A 22767-nucleotide genomic window follows, 5' to 3' on the forward strand; every position below is an offset into this window, starting at 1 on the left:
GAACCTGTCTGAAGCGGGAAAAAAAGGTCTTTGCTGGAAACCGTGAAGAAAGTGTGGATAACGCCTCTTGTTCGCGGTCAGTAGCTAACCGAAGGTTCAGGTTTGGCCTGAAATGTTCTGCAGGTAAAACATCAGAATCAGAACCACTTTTATTCCCAGTTTTGCACAAGACAAACATGGAATAGCATTCGGTCTGATTTTGTCTTTTCATACTCTCATACCGAACATTAATTATTTACCCAGTTATATACATGAATTATTTGCATAAAATAAATAAACAATAGAATAAAATTCATTTAAAATTGCAGGACACGTTTCACTTAGTCCTTTCTCTATGTGATGGTGAGTTGAGCTCAGACACAGCCTGCGGGAAGAAGCCGACTCTGTGTCTGCTGATTCCGGTGGCCATTGCCACCGTCTGCATACTTCAGGAGTTTCAGACAACAATCCGACACACAGGAGTGATTGGAAACAACTCAAACACACCCACTCATTCTTGCCATTATTTGCTTTCCATGATCTGATTTTGGAGTTGGTTTTCTTAGTTCCAAACAACAAAAAACACAAATCTACCATTAATATAAACAATATAAAATTCCTCATAGACACACTAAACTGGACAAAAGATTTTCCAAAAGAGTCTCAAACTTGAATATTTGCCCTCATTGTACAGTGTAATAGAAAATGTGTTTCTTTCTTATTCTATGCAGTTATTATATGATTTATGACTTATGGTCTGCAATTATTATCTAATGTTTTGTCTTACTTATGTTTTATGTATTTGACATTTCACCTAGATTGTTCAATGCTTGTCTCTGCCTGATAGACTCTGGGCTCTAGCTCCAAACGCAAGGCCGGGGAGTTGTGTCTCTGTCTATTGACACTTAGCTCTCCGTCCTCTCTGATAGTCAGACGCACACCTTTGTGGTGTGTGCACTGATCTACAGCTGGTTTTTGGTTTGTTGATGTGCACAATCAACATCCGTGTTTTTGATTTGCTTTCCCCATTATTTTTATTTTCCTATATTTTTATAATAAATCACACAAGAGACAACTCTCTCATCTGCCTCTTTATGGGACATTTCCACCACAACAGATAACATAGCACATGCAGTTTGGTCATTTTCACCTGTGCAAGGTGATGAATGATCTCAACCCAGAATGATCTTAACCCAAAACGATCCCGACCAGAATGATCATGACTCCCAGAAAGACAGATTCCATCTACACTTAAAATTTATGATTACTTAAGATTTTACTGATAATTTTACTAAGGTCCGTCACATTTTAATCAAATTCTATGACTTAGCTGAAGATTTATTATTTAAAGTCCTTTGGTGTGAAAACAGCTTTTACGTTGTTCAGTATTCTGTAACAGGCTCCTACACAAAGACCATATTTTAACTAAGAAGGGAATTCAATCAGGGAGGACGTGTTCTCATATGTTATCAAAATAGAAAACACGTGCTGTGAAATCAAGTCCATGTTGGAACCAGACTCTGGGAACTAGCAGTGCACATACATTTAGGCCTGGGGGGTGGACTCTTTCACCAGGGCCTCACCTTCCAGGTCCATAAACTGGACCCTTGAGTTGGACCTGGGTCAGCATGGAGCCAAACCACACCGCTTATGATCCTGCAACCTGCAGAAAATGAGGTGAGGTGTAGTGTCCTGCTGCCTCCACCAGGTGTCACCTCAAACCACGGTTCTGTGGACGGATGCACGGTAGGACAGATGATGTTCCCATTAATATCCTAAAGATATTCTTGCCTTATGTATGTTATGTGATAATTTGTTTATAATTGTTGATTAGATCAATCTCGACCCAGAAAGATCTCGACCCAGAAAGATCTCGACCCAGAACGAACCCGAACGATCCTGACCCAGAAAGATCTGGACCAGAGTGATCTGGGCCCAGAATGATCCCGAACAAAAACGATCCAGTCCCAGAATGATCCCGAACAAAAACGGTCCCGACCCAGAATGATAACGACCCAAAACGATCACAAACCGACCAAGACTCAGTGACACATGCAGATTCACCAAGGTGTTTGTCAGAGTCCAGAACTTCTGACGTCACTGCTCTGAGGAATGGAGCTGTTTCTCCAAACACACGTCATCACTGAGGCCAGTCAGCATCGCTGGCATGTTTTAACGAGGCAGGAACCTGATGAAACCATGGTTTATCACCATCACCGCTCATGTTAAACTTCAGTTTTTGGTGCAACCGTAAAACTAGTGAGAGTGTCAAACTCTGGCAGTGACACAAGGAGTCCAGCAAAGGAATGCGAAAAGCCGACAGGCTCCAACTACAACAAAAGCAAACGTCAACATCCAGAAAGAGACAAAGGCGAAGTGTCCAATACGATAAAAGTGAGCATCCAGAGAATGTCGCTCAGGTGCTGAGCAGATGATTAGTTTTAGAGTTAATCAAAGGAAGGCGTGAAGGTCAGTGACCTGCTGTTACCTGTGACGTTAACATGATCCATTGATCCATCATCCATTTGTGTTGATGGCTGCTGGAAAACGTTTGAGTCTATCTTCAATGTGACGTTGGCTTTATTACGTTTGTTCTCCAACAGCAACATTCCTGTTGGAAACACGAGATTGCTGTCAATAATGAATTCTTTTAAAATGTTTATATTTTATAAAACTCCACAAGAACCAGAACCTGAACCTAAACCAGAACCAGAACCACTATACAAGCTTCTAAGTGTTTTCATTCATGCTTTTTACTGCAAAATCATTACACAACAAATTATTTTACTTCACTTAACATTTTACTGATCATTTCACTGAAGTCAGTCAGATTTTAATCAAATGTTATGACTGAGCTGAACATTTTTTCTTTTTAGTTCTTTAATGTGAAAACAGCTTTTACATTGTTTTGTAACAGGCTCCTACACAAAGACCATATTTAAACTAAGAAGGAAAATGGAAAACACCTGCTTTTGGCTTCAAGCCTATGACAACAGTTCCTGTTGTCAATTCAATTGGAAATATTTCAGTGACACAGAGAACGGGGAAGTTTGAAGATTAGAGAAGACGATACAAGATTCCAAGGATTTATCAAAAGAACAGAACATCATTGCCGTCACCATCTGTATGAGCCACGTCAGCTGGACACGGAGCCAGAGGTCAGCAGTGGTTCTGATGGGACAGAGGGAGACGGGCCCTGACGCCATGTCCTTAATGTTCCTTCATGTTTACAGCAGCATCACTTCACACATGTTGCTCTTCTTCAGTGTCGAGGTTTCAGCTCAGGCTGAAGCTCTATGCCGTCATTGCTCCATGTGCTCTGTATCTGCATCCAGCAGTTCAATTTTATTTTATTTATATAGAGCCAAATCACCACAAAGTTACCTCAAGGCACTTTACAAAGTAAGGTTTAAGACCTCACACAACTAAACCCAACAAATCCCACATACAGCAAGCATTTAATTTGACAGCAACAGTGGAGAGGAAAAACCCCCTCTCTAACGAGGAAGAAACCTCCAGCAGAACCAGGCTGGATGTGGGCGGCCATCTGCCTCGACCGGTTGGGGTGAGAGGATAGAGAGAGAGAAAAGCACAGCAACAACAACAAGCAACAACAGAGCACAGGCAGGATGGTTGGATCCGCAGCTGCCCATCACAGACACCAAACTTTGAGTCCAATGATACCTGTAGGTGAGGACAGAGTGGAGGAGAGAGAGAGTGAGAGAGAGAGAGAGAGAGAGAGAGAGAGAGAGAGAGAGAGAGAGAGAGAGAGAGAGAGAGAGAGGGGGGGGGGGGGGAGCACAACAACTGGAGAGAAAGAGACAAGGGTAGTTGAATATAAAACAACAGAAGAGGTAGAAGGAAACAGAGGAGCTCAGTGTATAAATTAAGTCCCCCAGCAGTCTATGTCTATTGCAGCTTAACTAAGAGATGGTTCCTGTGACTAACAATCATTGCCAGTGACCTGAACCATCTCTAACTATAAGCTTTATCAAAAAGGAAGGTTTTAAGCCTAATCTTAAAGGTGGAGAGTGTGTCAGCTTCTCGAACCTGAAGAGGGAGCTGGTTCCAGAGGAGAGGAGCTTGGTAGCTAAAAGCTCTGCCTCCTGTTCTACATTTAAACACTCTAGGAACCACAAGTAGCCCAGCGCTCTGAGAACGAAGCGTTCTGCTGGGAGCAGAAGGAACTATGAGGTCTTTAAGATAAGAAGGAGCTTTATCATTGAGTACTTTGTAGGTGAGTAGGAGAATTTTAAATTCTATCCTACAGCAGCTGCTCTCAGATTCCGCTCCACCTCACACTCGCTTTGTGAATCTGACACGAACACACTCTGAGCAGGCTGGACGCGAGGTTGGACCGTGCTTTTATGGGAAGCAGGATGAAGTGATGTGAATGAGCTGCTGATGCGCTGACGTGCTGCTTGTGTTTAGGTACTTCAGGGACCAGAGCTCTGACAGTTTTTATGCAAATAAACATTAGTTTTAGTATAGAATCAAATTCTAACCAAATGTCCAAACCAAACCAACTGTAAACAAATGCTCAGTAAATCCAATGAACCTAGGTCCTGGGAGCGAGCAGGGCCCTGCTACTTCCTGTTAAGCCTTTTAATTTGCTTCCTTCTCACAGCTCCTACTTCAGCTGAGGAGGCTTCACTAATCCTGTTTGTTCAGCTCAGGATGAAGGAACAATCATAACGATGTGGTGAGAGCCTGCTTTTTATAAAGGTGTGATCAGAGACAACAACCTGAAACCAGAACCACCACCAGAAAACACTGTGTGGCTCAGACGTTGTCTTTGCCCACAGGAAGTGATGGCGTCTGCTGACAGTAAACACCAACACCCATAAGCAGTGACAGACGCTGTTCCTTTGGTCACATGATCACAGACCTTCGCTCACAGACAGAAATGTCCGGTTCTGTTGCTCCAGAGGCAACAAAAGCCTCGGACACGTCTGCGGCCCCCTGCTGTTAACGGGGCTCCTGACTCATGGCTCCAGTTGAACCCATGAACACCAGACTGGAAGGGACTGCTGTGTCATGACAGCAGCAGTGAACCACCCTGATTCCAGACGCCAGCTAAAATAAACACTGCTATAGAAGCCAATTATTTGCGTCTGCTGTTCTCGAGACTCGGCTGAAACACAAAGAGAGGGACACACCTGATCCCGCTATTCTCCTGTCAGCTGCTCATCAGAGGCGAACGCCACCGTCCTGTCACTAAGTGCTATAGCCGGAGAAATCATGTGCAAACATCCCATTTTTATAGCGTACCTGCCATAAAGCGTGACTTGTTCATTCGCTGTGAGAAGTCAACACAACTGGGGCTCTTCCACCCGCTCTGGTTTTCTATAAACACTGCTGAAGCCTTTGCTGAACCATGCAGACAACCATCACATTTCATTTCACAGCACAGAAGGACATTATTGTGGTAACTGAGCTGAGCAAACAAAGGAGAGGCTGCAGGTGGAGCCAAACAAAATAAAGCAGTTGTAGGTGCAGCCATAAACAACAGCTCACCATCTGTACATGAGGCTGGTGTCACTGTATGACGTCCTCACACCAGTCGCCCGCCGCCTCTGGGCTCCGGGCGGCTGCAGTTTCACTGCTGGCGTTTGACTCCTGGCGTCAGGCCCAGTTCCGGCTCAGTGAGAGTTTGAATGTGGAGCCATTATAATAATGTCACTGATTGCAAACAACAAAGGCTTTTACTGGTTCACTCAGGAACGCAGGCTGATGTTGATCGTCAACCATCCGACTCGTGTTTCAGGGATCAACAACAACAATAAAGTCGACACAAACAAGTCAACGTATTGGAATCTGAGGAATTTTGTTTGTTGGCACCTTTGTCCGACTCACCAATGAGATGAAATCCTTTCTTGTCTTAATGACAAGCATAGTCTTTGATCAAGAACGGCCTGATCCTGATTCTTTCCGCTGCAGTGAAAACCAACAATAAGAAACAACAGCAAGGCTGATCCATGAAGGAATCAGGCCATAGAGCTCCGTCCTTGGGCATCACCCTGGACACGTCCCTTATTTGTCCACACCCACACACCCATGTGTCAGACTGTGGTCCGTGCGATGAAAAGCTCTCAGCCACTTCCACCAGAAACAGGTCAAACCTGGTACGTCTGCTGTGAATACAGTAAGATTTACTCATCACCAGGCTGTGGTCATTGATGTTGTACACGCTGGGATTCATCCGGTGATGTCGTATCACAGGGCGACACAGACGCAGGCAGCAGCTTCAGATTGGGCATCTGCATTAAGTGTCTTCGTTTCAAAGATGAACGGATTTGCCACAGTAAACGGGCGAGAGGGGAGATGCAGTGCTGCTAGTGACCTGGTGGCTCAGTGGGTGGAGCTTCAGTCTGGGAAGCAGGGGGTTGCCTGTTTGAGCCCAGTTGATCCCCCCAGGTGTTTCAATTTTCCAACATGTGGTGACTCAACACTTAAATGAAAACTGTAATAGTTTGACTGTAATAGTCAAATATATAATTAAATAAACTTTCCATCTCGCTGAGATCATATTTCAATTCCTAGCATGAGTGCATCACAAACATACATGACCACCACGGTCTGTGGGTGACTCTGCTCACAGCAACGCTGGCATCTGAAACAATGTAACTATCAAACTAAATCTGCTTATGATGACAACAAACATGTTCTAGTTTGTGTCTGTGGATGGAAAGCTGTAAATTCAGCTGTGATGTCGATTACAGCTGTGGAGCAGAAAAACATTCAACAAAAGCTGAACCATAAATGAGTGTCAGAGCATCTTTCAAAATCTATAGCTTGTAGCTTGTATAGGTGATCTTACTAGGCTGCTGAGTCCAAAAGAAATGAAAAACTTTCTGTAATAATTATGAAGACGTTGTTAACGTTTCCATGTACTTTGCGCTTTACAACACTATCCAACAGTCATTCACCCCCAGGAGTAGGAATAAACCTACAAAGGGAGGCAGGAATGAAAAAAGAGACTGAGAGAAGAACAAACCCCTGACAAAAGAACAACTACGCACTTGGCTACAGGTGTGGTCTGTCTGTCTGTCCGTCATTCAAGGCTGAAACACCTCATATATGAAACAAACCATGACCAAACACAAATGCTGTTTCTGAGCCTTCAGCCACTAAACATATAGATGATAAATTACAGATGCTTTGCTGTTAAAGCTATACTGTAGTTGTCACCGGAGTAATATATTACAGGATGAAGACACTATTTATATATTTTATATATATAGAAGCAATGTTACTCATCCAGTTGAAGCCCTGAAGCACATAGAAGAAAGGAGGACAGGGCCACACCTAAACAAGACAAATCCATCAGTAACGTCACCGTGGAACCTGGTGTCACTAAAGCTCCTCTGTGCTTATAAAAGCTGCTGTTTGTTCAGTGTTACACATCAGCAAGCAAACATCAAAGAGCTCAGAAGAGCAGGATCAGAAATCAGGGAGCCTCACAGCGTTGGAACGGTTCATCATCAGCAGGAGAAATCTGTAAGTGTCCTACAAACCATGTTTAGCTCTGGAGCAACAATGACGATTCACCTACACAAACAGTGAACGTTGACTCTTTCAATTGCTTTCATATTTATTTTTGAATGAATTTATCTGTGCATATGTGAAAAAAGATAAATGTTAAAATCTAACAAAAAACATTTTGATTGTCTAATTGTAATAGAACCATGATGAAGGTGTACGTCATCCTCCTTTTGATTGTTGGTAAGTTTGCATTTATGCAGCATAAAATATATAAACTACAAAAAAGAACATAATTAAACTGCTGTTATTAAGCTATATTAAAAGCTCAAAAATAAATATTTACAATGTAAAACAGCTTCAGGAACAACACAAACAACAACAAACTCACCAACAACTACAGACATGACAACTACAGCTGTAGCAACAACTACAACTACAGACACAACAACTTCAGCTGCACCAACAACTACAACAACTACAGCCACTCCAACAACTACAACAACTGCAACAAGTACCACAACTACATCAACAACTACAGCTGCTCCAACAACAACAGCAACTACTACATCTACACCACCACCAACAACAACTACAGCTGCACCAACAACAACATCAACTACAACAACCACAACTGCTCCAACAACTACAACCACAGCTACAACCACTACAGCTGCACCAACAACTACAACTACAGATACAACAACTACAGCTGCACCAACAACTACAGCTGCACCAACTACTACAACAACTACAGCTACTCCAACAACTACGACAACTACAGCTGCTCCAACTACAACAACCACTGCCACAACAACTACAACAACTACAGCTGTACCAACAACTACAGCTGCAGCAACTACTACAACAACAGCTGCTCCAACAACTACGACAACTACAGCTGCACCAACAGTAACCGCCACAGCTACACCAACAATAACAACCACCACAGCTGCACCAAACACAACAACCACCACAGCTACACCAACAAGTACAGCAACTACAGCTGCACCATTAACTACAACAACCACCGACACAACTACAACAACTACATCTACACCACCAACAACAACAACTACAGCTGCACCAACAACCACATCAACTACAACAACCACAACTGCTCCAACAACTACAACCACGGCTACACCGATATCTACAACCACTACAGCTGCACCAACAACTACAACTACAGATACAACAACTGCAGCTGCTCCAACTACAACAACCACAGACATAACAACTACAACAATGACAGCTGCTCCAACACCTACAACAACTACAGCTGCAACAACAACATTCACCACAGCTACACCAACAACTACAACAACTACAGCTGCACCATCAACTACAACAACCACAGCTGCACCAACAACCACAACAACCACGGACACAATAACTACAGCTGCTTCAACAGCTACAGCTGTACCGACAACTACAACTACAGCTGCACCAACAACAACCACAGCTGCTCCAACACCTACAACAACTACAGCTGCCCCAATAACTACGACAACTACAGCTGCACCAACAACAACCACCACCACAGCTTCACCAACAACTACAGCTTTACCATCAACTACAACAACCACAACTGCACCAACAATTGCAACAACCACAGACACAACAACTACAACAAATACAGCTCCTCCAACAACTACAACTGCTCCACCTACTACAACAACTACAGCTGAACCATCAACTACAACAACTACAGCTGCTCCAACAACTACAGGTGCTTCACCGACTACAACAACTACAGCTGCTCCAACCAGTACAACAACTACAGGTGCTCCAACAACTACAACAGCTACAGCTGCTCCAACAACTACAAGTGCTCCAACAACTACAGCTGCTCCAACAACAGCCACAGCTGCACCAACAACTACAACAACCACAGACACAATAACTACGACAAATACAGCTGCTCCAACAACAACAACTACAGCTGCTCCAACAACTACAGGTGCTCCAACAACTACAGCTGCTCCAACAACTACAGGTGCTTCACCGACTACAACAACTACAGCTGCTCCAACAACTACAAGTGCTCCAACAACTACAGCTGCTCCAACAACAGCCACAGCTGCACCAACAACTACAACAACCACAGACACAACAACTACAACATCTACAGCTGCTCCAACAACAACAACTACAGCTGCTCCAACAACTACAGGTGCTTCACCGACTACAACAACTACAGCTGCTCCAACCAGTACAACAACTACAGGTGCTCCAACAACTACAACAGCTACAGCTGCTCCAACAACTACAAGTGCTCCAACAACTACAGCTGCTCCAACAACAGCCACAGCTGCACCAACAACTACAAAAACCACAGACACAACAACTACAACATCTACAGCTGCTTCAACAGCTACGACAACTACAGCTGCACCAACGACAACCACCACAGCTACACCAAGAACTACAACAACTACAGCTGCACCATCAACTACAACAACCCCAGCTGCACCAACAACTACAACAACCACAGACAAAACAACTACAACAACTACATCTGCACCAACAACTACAGCTGCACCAACAACAACCACAGCTGCTCCAACACCAACAACAAGTACAGCTGCTCCAACAACTACGACAACTACAGCTGCACCAACAACTACAACAACCACAGACACAACAACTACGACAACTACAGCTGCACCAACAAATACAACAACTACAGCTGCACCAACAACTACAGGTGCTTCACAGACTACAACAACTACAGCTGCACCAACAACTACAGCTACACTAACAACTACAGCTGCACAAACCAGTACAACAACTACAGGTGCTCCAACAACTACAACAGCTACAGCTGCTCCAACAACTACAGCTGCTCCAACAACTATAGCTGCTCCAACAACAGCTGCTCCAACAACAGCCACAGCTGCACCAACAACTACAGCTACACTAACAACTACAGCTGCACAAACCAGTACAACAACTACAGGTGCTCCAACAACTACAACAGCTACAGCTGCTCCAACAACTACAGCTGTACCAACAACTACAGCTGCACCAACAATTACAACAACCCCAGCTGCACCAACAACTACAACAACCACAGACACAACAACTACGACAACTACAGCTGCACCAACAACTACAACAACTACAGCTGCACCAACAACTACAGGTGCTTCACAGACTACAACAACTACAGCTGCACCAACAACTACAGCTACACTAACAACTACAGCTGCACAAACCAGTACAACAACTACAGGTGCTCCAAAAACTACAACAGCTACAGCTGCTCCAACAACTACAGGTGCTCCAACAACTACAGCTGCTCCAACAACAGCCACAGCTGCACCAACCACTACAACAACCACAGACACAACAACTACAACATCTACAGCTGCTTCAACAGCTACGACAACTACAGCTGCACCAACGACAACCACCACAGCTACACCAACAACTACAGCTGCACCATCAACTACAACAACCCCAGCTGCACCAACAACTACAACAACCACAGACACAACAACTACGACAACTACAGCTGCACCAACAACAACCAACACAGCTACACCAACAAGTACAACAACTACAGCTGCACCATCAACTACAACAATTACAGCTGCACCAACAACTGCAGGTGCTTCACAGACTACAACAACTACAGCTGCACCAACAACTACAGCTACACTAACAACTACAGCTGCTCCAACTAGTACAACAACTACAGGTGCTCCAACAACTACAACATCTACAGCTGCTTCAACAGCTACGACAACTACAGCTGCACCAACGACAACCACCACAGCTACACCAACAAGTACAACAACTACAGCTGCACCATCAACTACAACAATTACAGCTGCACCAACAACTACAGGTGCTTCACAGACTACAACAACTACAGCTGCACCAACAACTACAGCTGCACCAACAACTACAGCTACACTAACAACTACAGCTGCACAAACCAGTACAACAACTACAGGTGCTCCAACAACTACAACAGCTACAGCTGCTCCAACAACTACAGGTGCTCCAACAACTACAGCTGCTCCAACAACTACAGGTGCTTCACCGACTACAACAACTACAGCTGCTCCAACAACTACAAGTGCTCCAACAACTACAGCTGCTCCAACAACAGCCACAGCTGCACCAACAACTACAACAACCACAGACACAACAACTACAACATCTACAGCTGCTCCAACAACAACAACTACAGCTGCTCCAACAACTACAGGTGCTTCACCGACTACAACAACTACAGCTGCTCCAACCAGTACAACAACTACAGGTGCTCCAACAACTACAACAGCTACAGCTGCTCCAACAACTACAAGTGCTCCAACAACTACAGCTGCTCCAACAACAGCCACAGCTGCACCAACAACTACAACAACCACAGACACAACAACTACAACATCTACAGCTGCTTCAACAGCTACGACAACTACAGCTGCACCAACGACAACCACCACAGGTACACCAAGAACTACAACAACTACAGCTGCACCATCAACTACAACAACCCCAGCTGCACCAACAACTACAACAACCACAGACAAAACAACTACAACAACTACATCTGCACCAACAACTACAGCTGCACCAACAACAACCACAGCTACTCCAACACCAACAACAAGTACAGCTGCTCCAACAACTACGACAACTACAGCTGTACCAACAACTACAGCTGCACCAACAATTACAACAACCCCAGCTGCACCAACAACTACAACAACCACAGACACAACAACTACGACAACTACAGCTGCACCAACAACTACAACAACTACAGCTGCACCAACAACTACAGGTGCTTTACAGACTACAACAACTACAGCTGCACCAACAACTACAGCTACACTAACAACTACAGCTGCACAAACCAGTACAACAGCTACAGGTGCTCCAACAACTACAACAGCTACAGCTGCTCCGACAACTACAGGTGCTCCAACAACTACAGCTGCTCCAACAACAGCCACAGCTGCACCAACCACTACAACAACCACAGACACAACAACTACAACATCTACAGCTGGTTCAACAGCTACGACAACTACAGCTGCACCAACGACAACCACCACAGCTACACCAACAACTACAGCTGCACCATCAACTACAACAACCCCAGCTGCACCAACAACTACAACAACCACAGACACAACAACTACGACAACTACAGCTGCACCAACAACAACCACCACAGCTACACCAACAAGTACAACAACTACAGCTGCACCATCAACTACAACAATTACAGCTGCACCAACAACTGCAGGTGCTTCACAGACTACAACAACTACAGCTGCACCAACAACTACAGCTACACTAACAACTACAGCTGCTCCAACTAGTACAACAACTACAGGTGCTCCAACAACTACAACATCTACAGCTGCTTCAACAGCTACGACAACTACAGCTGCACCAACGACAACCACCACAGCTACACCAACAAGTACAACAACTACAGCTGCACCATCAACTACAACAATTACAGCTGCACCAACAACTACAGGTGCTTCACAGACTACAACACCCACAGCTGCACCAACAACTACAGCTGCACCAACAACTACAGCTACACTAACAACTACAGCTGCACAAACCAGTACAACAACTACAGGTGCTCCAACAACTACAACAGCTACAGCTGCTCCAACAACTACAGGTGCTCCAACAACTACAGCTGCTCCAACAACAGCCACAGCTGCACCAACCACTACAACAACCACAGACACAACAACTACAACATATACAGCTGCTTCAACAGCTACGACAACTACAGCTGCACCAACGACAACCACCACAGCTACACCAACAACTACAGCTGCACCATCAACTACAACAACCCCAGCTGCACCAACAACTACAACAACCTCAGACACAACAACTACGACAACTACAGCTGCACCAACAACAACCACCACAGCTACACCAACAAGTACAACAACTACAGCTGCACCATCAACTACAACAATTACAGCTGCACCAACAACTGCAGGTGCTTCACAGACTACAACAACTACAGCTGCACCAACAACTACAGCTACACTAACAACTACAGCTGCTCCAACCAGTACAACAACTACAGGTGCTCCAACAACTACAACAGCTACAGCTGCCCCAACAACTACAGGTGCTCCAACAACTACATCTGCTCCATCCAGTACAACAACTACAGGTGCTCCAACAACTACAACAGCTAAAGCTGCTCCAACAACTACAGGTGCTCCAACAACTACAGCTGCTCCAACAACAGCCACAGCTGCACCAACAACTACAACAACCACAGACACAAGAACTGAAACATCTGCAGCTGCTTTAACAGCTACGACAACTACAGCTGCACCAACGACAACCACCACAGCTACACCAACAACTACAACAACTACAGCTGCACCATCAACTACAACAACCCCAGCTGCACCAACAACTACAACAACCACAGACACAACAACTACGACAACTACATCTGCACCAACAACAACCACCACAGCTACACCAACAAGTACAACAACTACAGCTGCACCAACAACTACAACGACCACAGACACAACAACTACGACAACTACAGCTGCACCAACAACAACCACCACAGCTACACCAACAAGTACAACAACTACAGCTGCACCATCAACTACAACAACTACAGCTGCACCAACAACTACAGGTGCTTCACAGACTACAACAACTGCAGCTGCACCATCAACTACAACAACTGCAGCTGCACCATCAACTACAACAACCCCAGCTGCACCAACAACTACAACAACCACAGACACAACCACTCCAACATTAACTGCAACTCCAACATCTACTGCAACTACAACTACAACCACTGCTTCAACGTCTATAGTAACTTCAACCACTGCTGCTCCAACATCTACAGCAACTACAACAACAGATGCTTCAACATCTACAGCAACTTCAAAAACAGTTGCTCCAACATTTACAGCAACTACAACAACTGCTCCAACATCTACAGCAACTACAACCATAGCTGCTCCTGGACCTGTATCAACAACTACAGCTGCACCAACAACTGCAACAACTACCACAGCTGCTCCAACAAGTACAACAACTACAGTTGCACCAACAACTGCAACAACTACCACAGCTGCTCCAACAAGTACAACAACTACAGCTGCAGCATTAACTACAACTACAGCTGCACCAACAACTGCAACAACTACCACAGCTGCTCCAACAAGTACAACTACAGGTGCTTCACCGACTACAACAACTACAGCTGCACCAACAACTACAGCTACACCAACAACTACAGCTACACAAACAACCACTCCAACATCAACTGCAACTCCAACATCTACTGCAACTACAACTACAACTACAACCTCTTCTCCAACATCTATAGTAACTACAACAACAGCTGCTCCAACATCTACAATAACTACAACCATAGTTGCTTCAGTACCTGCAGTAACTACAACCACAACAATTGCTCCAACATCTACAGCAACTTCAAACACAGTTGCTCCAACATCTACAGCAACTACAGCAACTGCTTCAACATCTACAGCAACTACAACCATAGCTGCTCCTGGACCTGCATCAACAACTACACCTGCACCAACAACTGCAACAACTACCACAGCTGCTCAAACAAGTACAACAACTACAGCTGCACCATTAACTACAACCACAGCTGCACCAACAACTACAGGTGCTTCACCGACTACAACAACTACAGATGCACCAACAACTACATCTGCACAAACAACCACTGCAACATCAACTGCAACTCCAACATCTACTGCAACTACAACCACAACCTCTGCTCCAACATCTATAGTAACTTCAACCACAGCTGCTCCAACATCTACAGCAACTACAACAACAGCTGTTCCAACATCTACAGTAACTACAAACATAGTTGCTTCAGTACCTGCAGTAACTACAATCACAACAACTCCTCCAACATCTACAGCAACTTCAAACACAATTGCTTCAACATCTACAGCAACTACAACCATAGCTGCTCCTGGACCTGTATCAACAACTACAGCTGCACCAACAACTGCAACAACTACCACAGCTGCTCCAACACGTACAACAACTACAGCTGCACCACTAACTACAACCACAGCTGCACCAACAACTACAACAACCACGGACACAACATCTACAGTAACTACAACCATAGTTTCTTCAGTACCTGCAGTACCTACAACCACAACAACTGCTCCAACATCTACAGCAACTACAACAACTGCTCCAACATCTTCAGCAACTACAACCATAGTTGCTCCTGGACCTGCAGGACCTACAACCACAACAACAGCTCCAGCATTTACAGCAACTTCAGTTGCTCCAACATCTACCGAAACTACAACAACTGCTCCAACAGCTACAGCAACTACAACTACAACAACTGCTCCAACATCCACAGCAACTACAACCACAGCTGCTCCAGCATCTGCACCATCAGCAGTGACATCAACTACAGTTGCCTCCTCTGCCATTACCAACCAATCGAGTCTACTTATTTTTCTACTTATTACAACATTTATGTTTTGTTCACATTAATTGTTTGATGTTTTGATGATTTTCGGGTAAACTAAGCTGTTTAAGCAGAAACTTTAATATTTATCATAAAAGTAATTATGTGTGTATAATCTTGATTTAATAAAATAAATTCTTGAATTGTCTCAGGATATCAATTGCTATTGTCCTGCAACCACTTTTTGGCTCATGGAAATAAACCAAAGCACATTATTGAAAGCATTTATTTGTATTTACATGAAGAACTAATACATTTTTTTTAATAGATACAGAATGTGTTCTTTTCCAAGATCACAGCGAGCTAGAACTCACAGAGCATCAGCTGCAGCACAAAGCACTGAAAGGATTAAGAACGCAATCAGGCACAACCCTTTCCCTTCATATAATGGGAGGTTGTGACTTTTGTGAAGCCTTTAAGTATAAACACTGATAGTTTTAAACTATAAAACACTCCTGGTTTCTTATGTCTTACTGTAAATTCCTTTTTCAAAGTGGCACAAACTAGAATAAGATCAGCAAACAGATGTAAGTACAGGAACGCTGGTTGTTTATGAAGTCAGTAACTACTGTGACCGTTCGTTTCCATAGTGGTGTGATGTGTGTTTATCACATTGCTATGGGCAGATAAGTCTCGTCTGTCAGCTGATGTGGAGACTATTGTCCAGGTACAAATACAAACCAAGCGTTAGCTTCACAGGCATTTTATCAAGAGTAAAAGTTAAAAAGCCATCAAACTGCGCACTTGAAGAAGCTCTATTTAAATTCATATATGACCTCCTCGGCTGCTGAGACAATTTAGTCAGGATGAATTCATTCATTCAACATTTTATGTTTATTTGTTTATTTATTATTTTAGTCCATTTTATCACCACAACCAAATGAATTCTAGGTCCTTTTAGTTTAATCAATTTTAGGCGTTTTATTAATATATGCACAAAATTGGTCTTAGAAAAGAAAAGAAGCATCACAATAGTAACATGAAGTAGAGGAGACAGGACGAGGGAGAAAGGACGAAGGAAGCATCAGTTGGAGCAGTTCAGCATGAGCCACATGAACCACGGTCCGTGCGTGGACAAGGCGACGTGGATGTACACGACGTTGCCTTGGAGATCGAGGCGCGGGCAGAAACAGTACAAACAATAAGAGCCGTTGTTAAAAACAGCCACAACCATGACATGATGGCATCATTTCCACATAAAAGATATGCTACGGTTTCACGTCACAGCTGAACCGCTGAGGTTCTGCTCCAAACCCGGTGAGCGGCTTATGGTCACTGTTCGTTGAAAGTTTCAGACCAAAACTCATCAGGGAAACTAATGAACAAAAACACAGCGGGGGACTCTATGATTCCAAACTGGATCTACCCGCTCACCTGAAAGAGGCGCGCCCTGAGCAGGACGTCAAAAAGCTTAAACCTACGGGCACCTGTCAATTAAACCAACCTCACCGCAGCGGGCGCGTGACGGTAAATGCCACTCAACCCGTTTCTTTCGCCATTCAAGGGTCCGACACACCTGACGCAGGACAAAGCTGCCATATAAAAGCTGCAGGTGTTTGTTGAGCGACACTCATCACTAAGCGGCCGAACCAACGGGACCAGGCGGCGTCGACGGACACGAACAGCTGTGAGTCTTTCTGAAGCAGGTCTATGACGTTAAAGTCGTCATTTCATTTGCTTGAATAAATTTGGTGTTTTAAAAAAATATGCTCAACATTGTTTTTCTATTGCTTTCAAGATCATAGATAAATGGAGAGGGATTATATATATTTTATTTTAATAAAATATTACTATATTAATTATTTCTACATAAAAGCACATCTCATTTTGATCTTATAATTAAAACTGACTTTTTTATTTCCATAGCAATTTTTTTTCACAATGATGATGAAAACCTGTATTGTTCTTCTCCTGCTGTTTGTTGGTAAGTTAAAATTAATTATTATTATTTGTTATCAATAAAGCTTCATGTTTTCAATGGAATGAAAAGCCACTTTACTATCATATCTGTCGTTGCTGAACAGCCTCAGGCAACACACAGACTTTAACAACAGTTCCTCCAGCCACCACCACAGTGGCCATGACCACGGAATCAACTACCACCGGAGCAACAACTACCACAGGAGCAACCAACACCACAGTGGCCATGACCACAGGAGCAACTACGACCGGAGCAACTACGACCGGAGCAACAACTACCACCGGAGCAACAACTACCACCGGAGCAACAACTACCACAGGAGCAACAACTACCACAGGAGCAACCACCACCACAGTGGCCATGACCACAGGAGCAACTACGACCGGAGCAACTACGACCGGAGCAACAACTACCACAGGAGCAACAACTACCACAGGAGTAACTACGACCGGGGGATCAACTACCACCGGAGGATCAACTACCACCGGAGCAACTACCACCGGGGGATCAACTACCACCGGAGCAACTACGACCGGGGGATCAACTACCACCGGGGGATCAACTACCACCGGAGGATCAACTACCACCGGAGCAACTACCACCGGAGGATCAACCGCCACTGTATCCACAACAAAAGCCACCTCTTCAGCAGCCATAAACAAAACAAGCTTCCTTCTACTCACATCAGTTGTCTCCTCACTTCTTTGGAAATGAATTTGCTCAAATGAGGGACCAAACAGCTTGTTTGTAGTTGACACACTGATGTTTATATGAAGGCGCAGCCTGATTTGTGAGGCTTTATTGTCAGGTTCTCTTCTTTTGTCCTGTTTATATTAAAGACGTAGAAAGGCAGCGTTCAACAGATCTAAGTGACCCACACAGTGTGGCGACAGCTCTGTAGAACACTGTAGATGCATAAAACATGTCCAAATATTAAAAGCACACAAACATAGCAAACGTTGCTGCCTCATCCTGTGTCTTTATTTTGACTTATGACTTACAGCATAACTGTGATAAAACCACTGTGGTTCTAAGTCACCTGATGACATATGAGCTCTTGTGAAGGGCGCAGCAGATGCGGCTCAGCTGATGGTTTCAATAGTAACCGTGGCTACAGTGACATCTGCCTTCAGATCTGCAAGACTGGGAGTGGTGGCTAGAAGGAGATCCCCTCCTCTTTAGATGAATAAGAAAGACCAGAACTCACCAAAACAGGCAGTGATGCAAACCCACTGGCTGGAAGAGTCCCTGGTACCATGTGCTGCACGGCACCACCGGTACCGGCTACTTTGTCCTTGTACGAAGAGAAAAATGTCTGCACCGTGGTAGTTGTTACAGTAGGAACGCAGTGATGCAGGTAAAGAAGCAGAGCACCGTTACCAGTTTGTGGATCTTTTACATGAAACAGGTCTGTGGCGCAACAAAGGTGGGGGATCGCTGGTGTGAAAGGTCACAACAGTAACTACTGTTCCTGTTCTACAAAGAACCCAGCCGTTCAGCCTTCAGCAGGCAAAGCAACAGAACCGTCGTATTCACAGGCTCCGCAGTCAGTGTGAGTCTGCACCAGAACCACGTAAGAGTCTCAGTGGTATTGGTATAAAAACTGTCTGAGGATATTATTAATAGAGAAATGAATCCACACACAACCAGGTTCTGTTCTGCTCTCGATGGATGGTGCAAGTATAAAAACATACGCACCCTGATAACTGATGATGTTACTGAACCGGTTCCTTCGGAGCTGCCAGCTTTAAGACCGACAATCCTGTTGGAAACAATCAGGCTCATGTGTTATGTCTGCTTCACATCACAGTAAACACGTGGTTGCACAGTGTCTCTCAGCTTCGACTGGACAAAACTCAACCTGTAAACACCTAAAAACAGAAAGTCGTCTCCTTAGATTCTTCTCCTCGATGCGACGTACATTAAGCATCACCACTGCATCATGAGATTCCAGCTGATGTCAGCACCCAGGTCAGACCTGAGACTTGCTTCACATCATCACTGTGAAACATCTCAAAGGTCTTTACATAATAAAGTTCATCCCATGAGTTGCTGCCTGAAAACAGCAGTGCACTAAACCTTTATCAGTGTACAGTTCTTCTGGGTTTGATTACGCCTTACAAAACTGTAAAGACCTGCTCCTCCAACGAGAAGCACTGCTGAGCAGACACATCAACAGCTCTCAAGGCAAATAGCGCCTTGCATTGGTCTGTATTGTGTTTTTGGATGGACACGCTGCAATGTACGTTAAGTTTCTGAGGTCCTCACAACCACTCACACCCAGTGAATCATCAGGAAGGTGGCTCACATGCCAATATCAGATATGTTGTTATAGCCGTCGGCCATGAAATGCCACTCGGCACGTTTGACGAGTAGAGCGTTGGGCCAACCACACCTTATTTCAGCCCACACGTCAGTGGAAATTCATCAAGTGTTGGTTGTGTATATATGTGACAAAGAAACATGCACTTACTCAAACCTGAAAGTATTTTTGTGTTTTATAGTGTTTGGTTTATGCAAACGTTTTGCAGAGGTTTGATCTAAAAGATGTCAGTGATTATATATCAAATCACTAAACCCAGTCAATACACTTCATCTCTGTTCCTTTAATAATGCAAACGATTCTGCTGCTCCAGGTGACACAGCAACATTAACCACTAATCTGCCCTGCGGTCTTCTCCTGAGCCGCTGTACCAACACTATTAGATGTGACATGACAGGTTTGTACATAGCAGCAGGAGCGTGATGGAGCCCAGCTGTTTATATGAGCAGGATTTACCTGAGCCTGTTCTTATGTATAACGGTGCTTTACACTTTACACGTCTAGCATCCAGGTTAAAGATTTGGTGTGATGCTGAAATGCAAGCTATTATCAGGCCGGGAGGCTCACAAACATGCATCTACAACCAGATATTATGATTTTTATTTTAGGCAGTTGACCAAGACGACACACTACCTGGATCTGACTAAACCTTCATCAGTGTTTGTTTGGAGCCTAGTGTTGTCCGCAGCTCTGGATAGACATTAAAACTATTGTTTGTTCACTGACCGCAGAGCAAACAGAAAAGGACGCGACAGCTGGAAAAACAGAGAAATGCAAGGAAATGAAATTCCTCGTTAGTGAGTTGGAGTCGTATTTTTATAACATATGGTTACATAACGAAGTATCACATGTCATCAAGTGATGCAGTTCTGATTCACTGTCTGGGAGGGTGCAGGTAGCCTCCCATCAGGACAAGCCCAGTCACACAATGTTCCAAACAAAAGTGATGCTGGCGTGAATAAAGAAAACCTTAAAAGCAGCTCTGCTCATTCCACTCACTTCTACATTCACACGTGTGAGGTCGGAGCAGAACAGCCTCAAAACGAGTACCATCAGTGTCGGTGGTGTTAAAGGGCATCTACTGGCCTAATTGTGTTTCTCAGCTGCTGGTTAATGAGAAGGGGAACAAGTGATGCTCATCCTAACTCATGCTTAGCTTCACCCTGGACAAACATTCACACAAAGCCAGAGTCGATGCTCATTCACAACACATCCTCTTCTCATACAACTGTATGAGAAGAGGATGTGTTGTGAATGAGCATCGACTCTGGCTTCTCATACAGTTGTATGAGAAGAGGAAATGAGGAAATAAAGAAATAAGGGACAAGCCCAGCAACACTTTGCACCAACCTGGCAATACATGAAAGGACAATCATATCCTCAATAGCATTAATTTGCTTCTTTTATTCAATGTCAACCTACACGAGGAAGTAAAAGCTCCTGCTGCATCTCACACGAGAACTGCTGCTACGGCATCAACAGCGTTTAAAGCAGCGTCAAACGGCTGCTTTAAAATTATCAGCAGCTGCATCAGCATTCAATTTAATTCAATTCAATTTTATTTATATAGCACCAAAACCACAACAAAGTTATCTCAAGGGAATTTAAAAGGTAAGGTTTAAGACCTTACACAATTAAACCCAACAGGTCCCACATACAAAAAACCTTTAATCAAAATTTGTGGAGAAAAAAAACTCCCTCTCTAACGAGGAAGAAACCTCCAGCAGAACCAGGCTGGATGTGGGCGGCCATCTGCCTCGACCAGTTGGGGTGAGGGGATAGAGAGAGAGAGAAAAGCACAGCAACAACAACAAGCAACAACAAGCAACAACAGAGCACAGGCAGGATGGTTGGACCAGAGACTGGACACAGGATGGTTGAACCAGAGACTAGACACAGACAGGATGGTTGGACCAGAGACTGGACAGAGGCAGGATGGTTGGACCAGAGATTGGACACAGGATGGTTGGACCAGAGACTGGACACAGGATGATTGGACCAGAGACTAGACACAGACAGGATGGTTGGACCAGAGACTGGACACAGGATGGTTGAACCAGAGACTAGACACAGACAGGATGGTTGGACCAGAGACTGGACAGAGGCAGGATGGTTGGACCAGAGATTGGACACAGGATGGTTGGACCAGAGACTGGACACAGGATGGTTGAACCAGAGACTAGACACAGACAGGATGGTTGGACCAGAGACTGGACAGAGGCAGGATGGTTGGACCAGAGATTGGACACAGGATGGTTGGACCAGAGACTGGACATAGGATGGTTGGACCAGGGACTGGAGACAAGCAGGATGGTTGGACCAGAGACTGGTTTGGACACAGACAGGATGGTTGGACCAGAGACTGGACACAGGCAGGATGGTGTGATCCGCAGCTGCCCATCACAGACACAAAGCTCTGAATCGGATGATACCTGTAGGTGAGGACAAAATGGAGGAGAGAGAGAGGGGTGGGGGGGCACAACTACTGGAGAGAAAGAGACAAGGTTAGTTAAACATGGAACAATGATGGGAGGTTATTGGATAGAA

At 44.5% G+C, this 22767-nt stretch overlaps 1 protein-coding gene across 1 annotated transcript; it reads left to right on the forward strand.

The window, feature by feature from the left end:
- The first annotated feature begins 6523 nt into the window (after positions 1-6523).
- Positions 6524-9155, forward strand: LOC129604866 (probable serine/threonine-protein kinase clkA). The gene is made up of 4 exons (XM_055512987.1): positions 6524-6556; positions 7189-7479; positions 7664-7704; positions 7820-9155. The coding sequence occupies exons 1-4, from the start codon at positions 6524-6526 to the stop codon at positions 9150-9152; spliced, it is 1698 nt and encodes a 565-aa protein (XP_055368962.1). The 3' UTR covers positions 9153-9155.
- Positions 9156-22767: the final 13612 nt, after the last annotated feature.

The sequence above is a fragment of the Betta splendens genome, chromosome 11, assembly GCF_900634795.4.
Source record: "Betta splendens chromosome 11, fBetSpl5.4, whole genome shotgun sequence".
Taxonomy (NCBI): domain Eukaryota; kingdom Metazoa; phylum Chordata; class Actinopteri; order Anabantiformes; family Osphronemidae; genus Betta; species Betta splendens.